The sequence below is a fragment of the Grampus griseus genome (assembly GCF_964374135.1).
Source record: "Grampus griseus genome assembly, chromosome: 16".
Taxonomy (NCBI): Eukaryota; Metazoa; Chordata; class Mammalia; order Artiodactyla; family Delphinidae; genus Grampus; species Grampus griseus.
The window spans coordinates 46,574,168-46,588,916 of record NC_139010.1 but is presented as its reverse complement, the minus strand read 5'-3'; the positions used below and the strand labels follow the sequence as shown (position 1 = coordinate 46,588,916).

The 14,749-nt window shown below is 33.9% G+C and overlaps 1 protein-coding gene across 5 annotated transcripts in view; it reads left to right on the top strand.

Annotated features, from left to right (window-relative positions):
- Positions 1–14,749, top strand: part of PRKG1 (protein kinase cGMP-dependent 1) — a gene marked incomplete at its 5' end in the record, with an annotated part of 1,185,104 nt that overhangs the window by 1,063,815 nt on the left and 106,540 nt on the right. For all 5 annotated transcript variants that reach the window (XR_014297858.1, XM_082673091.1, XM_082673088.1 and 2 more), the window contains one exon: positions 13,009–13,083. Coding sequence is in view for 4 of the 5 variants with exons in the window: in XM_082673091.1 (XP_082529217.1) it covers positions 13,009–13,083 (75 nt within the window). The remainder of the gene's footprint in view (positions 1–13,008; positions 13,084–14,749) is intronic.

The following is a 14,749-nucleotide window of genomic DNA, read 5'->3' as shown; positions in this document are numbered from 1 at the left end:
ATTCAAAATATATATGAAGTTTTATTTATTTATTTTAAAGTGTTTTATTGAAGTATAGTTGAGTTACAATATTAGTTCCAGGTGTACAACATAGTGATTCATTAATTTTAAAGATTATACTCCATTTAAAGTTATCATTAAATATTGGCTATATTTCCTTTTCAGTACATTACATCTCTGTATCATACTTATTTTATAGCCAGTAGTTTATACCTCTTAATCCTCTTCCCCTTAATCGTCCTACCCCTCTTCCCATTGGTTAACCACTGGTTTGTTGTCTGTATCAGTGAGTCTGTTTCTGTTTTGCTATATTAATTTGTTTGCTTTATATTTTAGATTCCACATATAAGTGAAATCATTCAGTGTTTGTCCTTCTCTGTCTGACTTACTTCACTAAGCATAATGCCCTCCAGGTCTTCAAGAATACCTCTGATCATCTGATTCAGAGAGGAGCAAACATGTTTTTTGGAGATGTTTCTTGATCAAGACCCAGAGGCCAGGTTGGAGTTGAGGCTTATATAACTATAGATTATATTTTGATCCCCTCGGGTTGGGTAGTACAGTGGCCCTGAGTTGGTTGCAACTACAAAAAATTGAAGTTTAGGCTACAATATAGTGTTGAGACAATAGGTAGTTATAATCCTCCTGTAGTCAACACTGACCAGACTGTATTTGTAATACTGAGCTCAGTGCTTAGTGTCAGAGTTTAGAAAGATATAAACACATTAAATGCATCCATATGAGGGGGGTTCAGGTGAGATGTATGACAATCATGATGTATGAGGGGAAAAAATACCCTCCAGGTCCACCCATGTTGTTGCAAATTTCATTCTTTTTTATGCCTGAGTAATATTTTATTGTGTATATACTACATCTTTATCCATTCATCTGTTGATGGACTGTTATGCTGCTTCCACATCTTGGCTATTGTAAATAATGCTGCTATGAACATTAGGGTGCATATATCTTTCCCAGTTAGTGGTTTTGTTTTACTTGGGTAAATACCCAAAAGTGAAATTATAGGATCATATGGCAGTTCTATCTTTTTTTTGTGGGGGGGGGCAGGTGGGGAACTGCCATACTGTTTTCCACAGTGGCTACACCAGTTTACAATCCCATCAGTAGTGCACAAGGGCTCCCTTTTCTCCACATCCTCCAACACCTGTTATTTGTTGTCTTTTTGATGATAGCCATTCTGACAGGTGTGAGGTGATGTCTCATTGTGGTTTTGATTTGCGTTTCCCTGATGATTAGCGATGTTGAGCATCTTTTCATGTGCCTGATGGCCATCTGTATGTCTTTGGAAAAATGTTTACTCAGGTCTTCTGCCTATTTTTAATTAGGTTGTTTTTTTTGATATTGAGTCGTATAAGCTCTTTATATATTTTGGATATTAATTGCTTATCAGCTATATCATTTGCAAATATTATCTCCCATTCAGTGCATTGTCTTTTAATTTTTTCAATGTGAAAAAGCTTTTAAGCTTAATTAGGTCCCTCTTGTTTATTTTGCTTTTGTTTCCCTTGCCTGAGTAAACAGATCCAAAAAAATATTCCTAAGACTTATATCAAGAGTATACTACCTATGTTTTATTTTAGGAATTTTACGGTTTTCAGTCTTACATTTAGATTTTTTTAATCCATTTGAGTTTATTTTTGTATATGGTGTGAGAAAATGTTCTAATTTCACTTTTTACATGTAACTGACCAGTTTTCCCAGCACCACTTATTGAAGAGACTGTCTTTTCTGCATCATATATTTTTGCCTTCAAATAATATACATATTTTTTCATTGTTATCTAGAACCATTATACAGTTTACTGTATAATGTGACAATGTATGAGAACATCTGTTGCACTGAAACCTGACCAGCTTGATTTTTTTGGTTGAAATCATCTTAAAAGATATGATGGGGCAATTCAGCCCAGGGCATGAAATATGTCATCATCCTTGAAGAGTTAGTTTAACATTTATTCTTCTCTTGTAATTGATACATGAAGCTTAGTTACTGACAAAACTTAGAAGGTAGTTCATTCTTTTGCAATTGTTTCTTTGTGCTGGAGGACATTATAAACACATTTAAAATGCAAGGCTTCAGAAAATGGTGAGAGTATATAAAAGTTCAAATAGCCATTTTCTGAAATGTCAGAAGTAAATACTAAAGGCTAACAAAGTACCTGAAAAGGACAAATAGACAGGGAAAAGTAGAAATTATCTCCATGACTAATTAAAATATGGACCACAAGTTATGATGTGAGAAGGTCCCAATTCATAGATTATACAGAGTGTGCTCAGTGGTGGAGAAGAAGGGAAGGGTTCAGGGAAGTTAATGTATGAATTCTCTCAATATGATGCCTTTGTTTTATTTACTTATTGTTTTGTATAATTTTTCAAGGGTTTTATTTCCTTTATTTACACAAAGTAATTGCCAATAGGACAGTTTTATTCTATTGATACAGAAGAAACCAATACTCACACAACTGAGCTATCATACTTTCTATACAATGTTAATGATAAAGCAAATAATTTGATAGAACTTTAAGAAATACATATATTCAAAATCATTTGTGCCTACGTCATTTGTTAAAATGGAAAGCATAGATTAATTGCCTTTTCCCCTCTAATTCTATATTTATAAACATACTCTTTTTTTTAATTGAAGGATAGTTGATTTACAGTTAGTTTCAGGTATACAGCAAAGTGATTCAGTTATATATGTATATATATTTATAGATAGATAGATATTCTTTTTCAGATCCTTTCCCTTATAGGTTATTACAGGTTATTGAGTATAGCTCCCTATGCTATACAGTAGGTCCTTGTTGGTTATCTATTTTATGTATAGCAGTGTATATATGTTAATCCCAAACTCCTAATTTATCCCTCACCCACTCTTTGTTTTAATACTCTTTCATCTCAGTTAATCCTCACAATAGTCCTGTGGGAAAAGATGACATAAAAAATCCAGAAAGGGAAATGGAGAATCAGACAGACTCAATGACTTTTTCAGAACCACATAGTGAGATTAGAAATCCAAGAATGTCTGACTCCAAGACCATGATGTCTCTTATACCCTGTTTAAGCAATTGCTTTTATACCAACAAATTAAGTGTTAAGTGGCAAGCTAGATTCTGTTGGAAGAATATTTTTAAAAGAGTAGAGTGGGAAAGACTGAGGCAGAGAAACCAAGTATGATGCTTTTGAGGTAAGGAAGTGTGTCAACAGCCTGAATAAGGCAATGGAAGTAGCATTGACAGGGAGGAACCAGTTCAGGAGAGATTTACACGGATAGACCTGATGAACTTCGGTAAAAGTGAAGAGTATTACATAACACCAAGATTTCTAGCCTGCATCCCTGTTTAAATGATAATGCCATTAAGGGAGACAGGGAACTTAGCTGCAAGTCTTGATGGAAGGTAGTTAATGCAGATACCGCTGAGTTTGAGTTGCTGGTGAAATATGCATATGACACTGAGTGACCTGATGGCACTATGGATCTGGAGAGTTCAAGGATAGAGATATAGATTTGAAATTCTTTGACCTGGGGATCCTAACTAAAGTCTTAAGAATAATTTTTTTTTTTTTCTGAGAGAGCTTAAAGAAAAGTGTAATTAGTGTATTACATAAGAACTAGGGTCTCTTGTATTAAAGATCAGTCTACCTGGGATCAAATCACAGATTTACCCCCTTTTCTAGCTCTGTGGTCTCAGGCAAGTTACATAATATCCCTAAGCCTCATCATCTCTTGTTTCTTTTTCTCCACCTGGAGACACCGACAATGTCTAGAGACATTTTTAATTGTCACAATTGGGTTTTCTAAGGATATCTAGTGAGTAAAGGTGAGGGAAGCTGCCAAATATTCTACAATGCACAGGAAAGGCTCTACAATAAAGAATTATCTGACCCAAAATATCAGTAGTGCTGAGTTTGAGAACACCTGCTGTAAAGCTTCTGTAAAGTAGGGTTAATTGTACTTACCTCATAGAGTTGTTGTGAGATTTCAGTGAGATGATGGCGGTAAAAAACAAGACTGAACATGTCATAAACAATAAATATTTAAGAAAAATAAGTCAATCAATTGAGTGGAAAAAGAGGGCAAAGGACATAATTTGGCTAACTGCTTGCCTTTAAGGGATAGGAGAGGAAGAAGTGTGTGTGTGACACATGCTGAGAAGTGGCATGGAAGAGGGAGAGGAGGAGAATCAGGGGAAAGAATAGAGTAGTTCAGCGCACGGGCACAAGTTCTGTTTCATGGCTACCACCAGAGAAGGCCAGCAGGGCCATGACTCTCAGGTAGGTCACTGAGGATGGGAGCTGGAAAGGGACCATTGGGATTAACAGCAGATAAGTGATAACTTTGAGGGAAAAGTTGTAATAAGAGTGAAAGAAAAATGGGAACAGAATGCTAGGTTGCAGTAGGTTGAGAATTAAATGAAAACTGAGGTTGAGAGATAGGAAATGAAGTTTATTCAAATTGGCTGTTGAGTCACAAGGACAGTTTTGTGTTTTAGGATTGGAGAGACCATTCTAAACTGGAAGGATGGAAAAGTGTAAAGGGAGACAATGGAACAATAAGAACATTGTAACTGATGGAGCAAGAGTCCAGAGGAGAGTAATGATAGGGTTTGTGATCAGGAGTAATGAAGACGGGATTTGCTCTAGAAAGAAGTTGGGGTGCTGCTTTCCCTGGGAGAGAAATACAGTGATAGTGTCAGTATACTTTAGGTCCAGGGTAAGAAATGGAAACCAAGAATTTAAGTTTTATGCACTTCTCAAAAATTACAAATAAAAATGTTCTTAAAGAGCCCAGATACACAAGAAGATGCATCTTCTAAATTGCTGTTAAGATTTCTTCATGAAACTTTCTATTATGAACTGAATATTTCCCAAATCCGTATATTGAAGCCCTAACCCCCCAGTATGACTGTATTTGGAGAGAGGACCTTTACAAGGTAAACAAGGTTAAATGAGGCCATGGGGTGGGGGAGCGGGGGGACTAATCCAAAAGGACTGGTGTTTTATAATTAGAGGAAGACACATCAGGAGGGTGTGCACACAGAGGAAAGGCCATGTGAGGACGCAGTAAGAAGGGGCTGTAAGTCTGGAAGAAAGACTCCACCAGAAACCCACCCTGCTGGCACCTTGATATTAGACTCACAGACTCCAGAACTGTGAGAATATAGATTTCTGTGGTTAAGCTTACACAGTCTGTAGTATTTTGCTGGGGTATCCCTAGCTCACTAATATGTTTCCTAAGTGGAACTTCTATAGATATAATGCAATAGAAGACATAAGATGATCTGTTAAAATAAAAGTTAGTTGTCTTAAAGAACTGGATTGACCACAAAGGGAAGATGTGAGAGAAAGCAGATATTTGATATCAAATTCTAGCCTTTAAGGGATAGGAGAGCTGGCTTCAAAAGCTGGCTTCAGCTTTCCATAGTGGGAGATAAAAATGATGTAACAGTTGGTATTATGGGTATTAGAGTCAGTCTGCCTCCATTCAAATTTCATTCTGATACTTACTAGTCGTATAACCTTGGGTAATTACTTAATTATCTTAACCTCAGTTGCTTTATCTGTAAAACAGGATAAACTCACATGAAATAGTGTGTATAATTCCTAACACATGCTAGTTAACATTTTCATGTCTTGATATTTTTGTTATTACAAGATTTTCTGATCACTAATTTGTGACATTAAAGGATATATTTATTTCTTAGCTTCTAATGATTTTTAGAAGAAATAAAAAGAGCAGAATAGATCTGAAATAAAAATCCAGACAGACCGATTTTTGTAAAAATGTTACGCTAGAGACTAATGTTGGCTTTGTTTCAGTTTCAAGGCATAAATAAGTATACTAAAAAGATATTCTGAGATAGATTTATTGTGCCATCCTAGCATTTCATTTTCAATTTACTTAAAAAAAAATCAGTGACTTTCATAATATTTTATGTTCCCATGCCACTTTTCTTAGCCAAAGTTTTCTAGAGGCAGTCTTTAAGTAGTTACAAAAAATATAGATTGTTTTAACTGATATCTGATATAACTGATATATCTACATAAACTAAAATATATCATCTATGGATTTTTATTTTTAATAAAATGGCCTACTTATTTTTAGACAATTTTGATTAAAATATATAAATTTATAAATTTCAAATTATTTCTAAGTAAATATGCTTGAAAAAATATTGAATAGACAAAGTATCCATTGTTACCATAGATTCTGCTTTGAAAATAGGAAAATCTGGAGGAAATGAAACTTATGAATTTGGCATGCTACTGCAGTCTATACTTAAAAGCATATTCTTCTCTATAACTCAGAAGACTAAACTACCACATGAGACTTGATTCTAATCTCTTCTGCTTTTAATTGAAAATGAAAGTTGTGCTACATTTTAAAATTCTTGCTTTCACTTTAATTGCAACTGGGATTCATGGATATAAATTCCATTATAGGCTAAAATAATTATGCTAAGTTACTGTCCCATATATAGTTCGATGATAAATCACTAAGTGTTTCAAACCCATATTTATAGCAATGTATGTCTTCATTAGGACCCAAAATTTAGATGATGAGTTCATTTTAACTAAAACTTTGTCCTAAAAGTTCATCATTCATATAGGTAAATGCTCAAAGAGGCACACACTCTCAACTCGTAAACCTTGAATTTTATATAAAACTTTGCTTCAAAACAACTTAAGTGTTTTCTTGTCTTCTCCTGGTCACACAATAAATGAATGAATGAGCCCCCCCACCTATCCATTAATTCGTTTCAACTTTCTATTATACACCAGGCAATATTCTAATTCCTAAAGAGTTATTGATAAATAAGATAGACTAGGTTCTTGATCTCATGAAACTAGTTGTAGTGTGGGAAAGACAATAGATATTTAAACAAAGTAGTTTTTAACAAGTGATAAATGCTGATATAAAAATAAAAGGGGTTAAAGTGACAGAGAGTAACAGCAGTTAGGGTTTGAGGTAAAAGCTACTTGGCTATGGTTAGTCAGGGAAGACCTGTCTGAAGAGGACACACTTAAGCTGAGACATGAATGACTTTAAGAAAAAGCCATGCAAAGATCTAGAGAAAGAATATTCGAGGCAGAGGTCAAAGACCCTGAGGCAGATGCAAGCTTGATGTATTCTTAAGTCAGAGGGAGGGACTTCCCTGGTGGCACAGTGGTTAAGAATCCGCCTGCCAATGCAGGGGACACGGGTTCGGGCCCTGGTCTGGGAAGATCCCACATGCCACGGAGCAACTAAACCCGTGCGCCACAACTACTGAACCTGTGCTCTAGAGCCCGCGAGCCACAACTACTGAGCCCACGTGCCACAGCTACTGAAGCCCGTGCGCCTAGAGCCGGTGCTCCTCAACGAGAGGCCACTGCAATGAGAAGCCCACGTACCACAATGAAGAGTAGCCCCCGCTCTCTGCAACTAGAGGGAAGCCTGCGCGCAGCAACAAAGACCCAACGCAGCCAAAAATAAATAAATAAATGAATTAAGTAATTTAAAAAAGTTATAAAGTCAGAGGACGCATAGTAGGAAAGAAATCAGTCAGAGAGGTCATAGAGGAGTGACATGATCTGATTTACTTTTTTAAAAGATTACCCTGCCTACTGTATAAGGACAAGAGTGGCAGTAAAAAAAAAGAAATTTTAATAATTCATAAGAGAGAGAATGGTGGCTGGGACCAAAGGGGAATAGAAAAAAAGAGGATTTATTTCAGATTATTGAATATGCCAAACCCAACACCCTATATTTGGCTAAGAACTCAACCATGCATGAGTGGTCAAAACAAACACATAATCTGGGCATCTGCTGGTTTACTTCAGCTAATGTGAAAAAAAGCCTGGGAAATGAGCAGGGAAGGCCTTCTCTGGATAAAGGTCTATTCCCTTCTCTCCAAAGTTTCCACTTTATCAATTATGTTTTGGATTACACATTAATGTGTAATTTGGATTATACATTACACACTAATGTGTGTAATTTTGCTTGCAAATATAAACATATGTACAGAATAAAAATACTGATAAGAAAACTGCTCGTAAAATTGTCACTGCTTTCTCTGAAACTACTATCATATATAATTTTGAGTAGATAATGTACTTTTTATAGACACTAGAGCCTTCCTTCTGATAAGTATTCAACCATTCTTCACCTCCTGCCTTGTATTATAATTGTTTCTCATCTCTAATATAAGGCTGTAAATTCCGTAAGGGGGTATATTATTCTCTTTGTATGATCCACAGTAGCTTGAGTCATTCTTTATGGATTATAGACATTGCATAAATATGTATGTGTGTCTGGATGGATGGAGAAGTGGATAATTGAAAAATTACAGAAGTTGGTTGGTTTTATTGTATTTGGGGCTCATTTTCCCTCTAAAGAAATGCATTCATATGTTACTTGATAGTATAAACCACAATAATTATGACTGCTAATTAAAAATAAAACAATCAAACAAAAATAATGTAACAAACACAAGAGCCTTTACCTGAAGCCACAAAGTGAATTAATAGATTTTTTTCAATAAAAGCAGGAAAATAATGATGGATGCCTCTAAAATCTTGGACGTAGCTAAGTAACAACTGTCCCAACTAATTTGGACACTGAATTTCTATTTTCTTTTAATAAATATATTTTAAAGGATTTATCCAAGATTCATGTTAAAAAAGTCTAATGGACTATAATCATATACACTGTCAAATTAAGAGCTATGTAAGAGTTCAGATAATGCTTGACAAATGTTTTGCTTAGCACTATTGAAGTATTTGCAATACTTTCTGATTTAAGATTTTACTTTTGACTTATTTTGACTTATAATCTTTAACTGTTAAGAATAGATTACCATCTTATTTAAGGATGTAATAAAGAAAATGTTCTAAATAAGTTTTGAGATCTTCTCCCATCCTATTTTGAATTGGAAAAGATTCTATCTTAAACATTTTTATGTAAGATTCCTAAACAGTATAGTTTAATAGGGAGTAGGAGATCATGAGGACTAAATTGACTACTCTATGTTATTGCATTCATGATTTATGAATATAAAAAGTGCTTTGTAAACCGTAAAGTGAAATATAAAAGCTGTTGTTTTTTAGCAGCATGATAATGCTGATCTCTGATATTTGAACTGCCTTTCTAATAATATAATAGCCTGTTTCTCTCTAGATGAAGTCTCATCATAACACAACTGAAGAACAAAATTATACACTTTTAAGACATACCACTGAGTAATCAGCTCCCTTCAAAAGGATGTTTTGGCTTAATAATGAAAACATCTTAATAACTGAAATTATTACCCACTGAGTTACCGTCACTATAATGTTCTAAAACAGACAAATTTCCTGGAATGAGAAATGCTGCCCTGTTAACTGATGTTACTTAAGGAAAATTTCTATAAAAGCCATTCTTGAGGTGAAAGTCATCATTTCTCCCCCCCTCCTTCTTTTCTTTTTTCCTCTGCCCTCCCTTCCTCCATCCATCCTTATCTCCTTCCGTCATTCCTTCTTTCTTCTTCCTTTTCCACCCCTTCCTTATAAGTATTTTTAAACTTTAAGCATAAGAGGGATTTTCCATTTGCTCTCTTTCTACCTTAATACACTCAACTAATAGCATGTTATCCACCTCCTTAAAAATTCAGTCAAGACTTGTTCAAGTTTGATTTTATATCCCAAGAAAAGTAGCAGAAGAGTGCTTCATGCTTAGTGTGTTTGCAATAAGGTTTGCTGTTGAAATGCCCTAAATTAAAGTCTTTTGCTCATTCATGTCCCCTACATTTATTCCAGAATTATGTTGAGTATATGTGAAGTTGGCTATTTTATTTTAGAGTGCTAAAATATAACTCATACGTGAATTGTGAGTTTGTTTAAAAAGAGAATTTAATGATTTTCCTCTAGTCTCCTATATTTGTTATAACTGATAAATAATGGTATGGTTTCTGCTCATTCAGTTGTTAATGTTTTCAGAACTTTTTATTATAATCCCCTTCTGATTAAAACACCAAAGTCTTCTCCTTTAGTAGTCAAGAAATGTCCTAGGACCTGAGTAAATATTTAAAAGGCATCTGATACCTATAGTAATACTTCGTCAAAAGTCTGTTTGATGTGGGTCCACACAAACGGCAGGTGTTCCTACAGAGTGTCTGTGACAGGGAGAAATGAGGTACTAATTAGTTCATACTTGCACCAGGAGTGATAAATTCTGAAATGCCATCAATTATGTTTATCAAGATGTCCTAAATTATTCACTGATCAGTGCAGAGATACATAGACACAGTTATTTGGAACTTATTAATACTGCTTGAAAATGCTACATTTTCTTAAACTGGTAGTTAAATATACCGGTTAACTTATTGTTTGAGGAAACAGAATATTAGCAGAATACATTTGTTTCATGTTTCAAAAAATTATTTGGCCAGGATTGCTTTCTAAATAAAGATTATTTATAAAGGACATATGGTTCCAATTCCAAAGTCAAGATTATAATTCTGCATGTTTTTATTTCAAAAAGAAATTCCATATGTTTAATCTCTAATTGAGAGTATAGATGTAAATGTTTTTATAGATAGTTGCCATGCCCGCTCCTTCATCTGTATGCGTATGTGAGCATGTATGTGTGTTCGTGTCTGTGTGTGTGTGTGTAGATGGATAAGTAGATATTCTATCATGTGTATACACGTGAGGACCTATTACTTTGGCTGTGAAAATATTGCTTATGGAGTTTTAAAAAATAAAAGTATTCACTTATGATGTAAGAGTAAGTTAAAAATCAAGATAATAAATCATAGCTACTTTATGATTACATCTCTATAAACAACAGCAATAAAGCTATGCAGAAAAAAAAAAAGAATTACATAAAGATGTTCCTATTAGTTACTTGTGGTTAGAGGACTATGAGTAAGTCTTTAATTTCTTCTCTCAGTTTAAAAAATATTTCCAAAATAAAAAATCAATTGCACATTAAATAAAAAGGGTTTTCCTCAGTTAGAGAGAATTTATTTCAAAAATAATTTTCTCTTATATCAAGATAGGGGCCTTTTGTAAGTACATATAATTTCCCTTAATTTTTTTTTTATCTAGTAGTAAAAAAAAATCATAAATATTGGATCATTAGTACCCCATAGAAAATTTGTGTTTTTTTTTCTTTCTCTTTTCTTTTTTTTTTAACATCTTTATTGGAGTATAATTGCTTTACAATGGTGTGTTAGTTTCTGCTTTACAACAAAATGAATCAGTTATATATATACATATGTTCCAATATCTCTTCCCTCTTGCGTCTCCCTTCCTCCCACCCTCCCTATCCCATGAAAATTTGTATTTTAAACCAAGGGCATTTAAGAAGACATATGAAAGAGTCTCACTTCAAATACTTCTTTTGTTCATTCTTTTTAAATCATGGATATGACTAAGATTTAACAAAAAAGGAATATAAACAGCTCATTACCAGGTCTAAAAAGTTTTTTCCCCCCAATCAAGCTAACCTTAATTTTAAACTTATTGCTGTGATTAGACGGTTTCTACTTTTAAAACTCTGTACAGATTGGCCAGATGTAGGCTCTTCCATTTGTATACTTTACTAACAGAAATTTCAAACTGTATTTTCAAAAAGTGATCTGCATGGTTTTAACTGAGCCTAGTGGGATGAACAGATTTTCTTAAGTAAAAAAATCTCCATCAAATTTTTTATCAGTTTGCTCTCTAATTCTTTGATAATACACTGATCTGCTTAACTTAAGTAGATACTAGGAGGAAGACAGGAATTTTTATTAACTATTTGAATTCTCAAAATTACTGTGTGTTTTAAATGTCTAAGAGCACAATCTATTAATATATTCGAGTGTGTTTGAAACGCTAAGTTTTAGTGGTTGTTGTTCTTTGGTTTTTACCACTGAATGCTCTTTGGTTCCTCTCTGTCAATGCCTTTTCACAATGTTTGGATTTGGTTGTATTAAAAATATCTAAGTATTATAAAGGACAAGAGTGGGTATCAGAGAATATGGATTATAATTCTGGTATGCTACTAAATAGCTGTCATCTTGGAGAAATAAACTCTCTGTGCTTAAATTTCATGTTATTTATGAAAACAGAAAATCAGCCAGATATTATCATTTTATTCATAATAAAAGAAATATTGTATTTTACTTTACAATATCAACTCATCTAGCCTTAAGGAGTTTCAGTAAAACCAGACTTTCTCTAAGTAATAACCAAGATATTCTGTGGGGAAATGGGGAATTTTACCACATAGAGAACAATGACCAAAGTCATATTTGAACTATTCTCAATCATGGGGGTTATATTTATCAATTTATTTTATCATTAATAATATTTTTGAAAATTTTATAAGGACTGCTGCCTATTGCTCATTCATTTGCATTCATTCATTTGACCTTCATTAATAAATTCATTACAGAAAACTTGACACTGTAGAATACAATTCTTGATTCCTTGGCTTTCTGTCTAGTCATTTTCTTATGGTCCCTTTTTGTATTAGAAATACTTAGTGTATTTAGCCCAGCATTCTAGATACCCTGACCCTCAGATGAGATCATTACCCAAGGGCCTGAGATAATAGCTACTCCAGTCCCCTTATAGCCAGCCCCCCGGTCCCCCAGCAGAGTGTCAAGTTCCTCTGTATAGGTTTTTTTAAAAAGTGTGTGTAAAAGTGATAAAGCAACATTTAAATTTAAATCAGCAAACATGCTATATGTTTCTTGCCTATTTTGTTTTTTAATACTCACAACACACAAAGCCATTTGCATGTATTAACATTATAGAGGTTTAAAATTAAAACGTAAATTCTCACAGCACTTTAAAAGAAGTCCCTGCTCTCAGTTTATATCATTATCACATAAGTTTCTTAATAATGTACCTAGATTAAATGTTTGAATTCATTTTTATTTAGATCCTTTCAGATTGTTTCAGTATATCATTGACTAGGTTGTCATTGTTACAGTTTTGCAGAGGATTTATCCTAATCGCTGTGTTTTTCCTCCGACAGCTCTTTCAAGCATTTGATTGGAGGACTGGATGATGTTTCTAATAAAGCATACGAAGATGCAGAAGCTAAAGCAAAGTAAGTGAAGTTTTGGGGGGGTCTTAATTTTGATTTTCAAAAAACAATTTTGAATAGAAATGAGATCAAATATTTTGTTGGACTTAAAGCTCTACACTCTGACAGGAAGAAAGTAGCTACTTAAGAGTAAAAATAAGCAAGCTATTCAAGGTAATTATTACATAGTATACTTGCTTAGTAAGTACCTCTCTCCTTGAACATGAAACCTTAATTTTGTGAGGAAGATCATCTGGACAAGGGAAAATGGTTAGTTTAAAATCCAGTAAAACAATTGAATGTTAACACATTATTTCTTCCACTGAAAACACTTTCTGAATGAATTGCGGCTGTGTTCACCAGTTGCTTGTGAAATTGTATGAAAAATAATAACGCTGGAAATATTTTCTCGTGAATACACCGTTGCTTTACATTGAACTTTGTCGATGAAAATTAATCAGTGGATCTAAAAAAGAAGTGGAAAATTTTATTCAAGTCAAATTTGAGGATTATAACCTAGGAAGAGCAGCTCAGAAAGCTCTGAGAACTGTTCTGCTTATTAGAAGTCAAGGCACAGTTAAACAAGTTATTTGAGACAGAGGGCTGTACATCAAATGATGTATTATTGACATAATCCAGATCTAAGTGTCATATGACCCCTTATGAGTTCAAGCAGGAAAGTTATCATTAAGGAGTTGTCTTATTGACGCTAGGAGAATGTTGCTCTTTTTGGTTCAGCAGATATCTCTGCCTATGGGGAAGGTTTGGTCGATGCATAATACAGATACACAAGGCACAGTGAGGGGAGAGAGGAGGCCAAAGTGCAGAGTAAAAATTTTGTTTGAATTTTCTTGTCTTGCCATAAAATGAATTTTAGTTCACAACTTCAATGACACTAAGTTATCATAATGATATGAGATAGTACATATGCCATTAATTGTCATTTTTGTATAACAAAGTACATTTTTATCTACTAGAATAATTTACTTTAAAACAAAGCTTTAACTTTTTTTTAAACAAAAAATGTGAAGTAATTTGAGATTGGCTTTTTCTGCAAAATTGTTAGGTTACTTTTTTAAAAAAGTGTAATCTATATAATTCTCCTCTTTCTCCCAAGAAAGTAACTTAAGTAAAACCAATTTAGTATTTGATATCATACAGGATACCTGAAGGATTAAATCAACAAATATCAGTAAGTAGATAGTGCAGGGGAAGAATTTGATTGGTTGGTCTTGTAGTCACCTAAAAAACAAAAGGAATAAAATAATTTCTTTTGCCTTGAGAGCCTATGAAGATTAAAGATTTGGGCTAGAACTAATTGACTAATTACTATTATTCATTTTGACTGATAAAATTGTATTATTTTCAAAGCTGTATAAAGATATTCACATTTTCTTCTCTATATAGTTTGCTTTTGTTTCCTCTGTTCCTTGGTGGGACACAGACTTACATCCTGTAGTCAAATGCCAGCAGTGCCTCTGCTAAGATTTGCGGAGGAAATTACACAAAGCCAGTTTTAACATCAAACTCCACACAGTCCTCAGTATTGCCTGTACTGTGGCTGATTGGTATTAATTTTCTGGTTTTCTACATTAGGTTAAAATACATATTAATGCTAAGTTTAGACTTTAGTTTCTGGTAGTTACACTAGTCATCCTGAGATGGTAGAGGGGGGCCATTTAAGGTACCT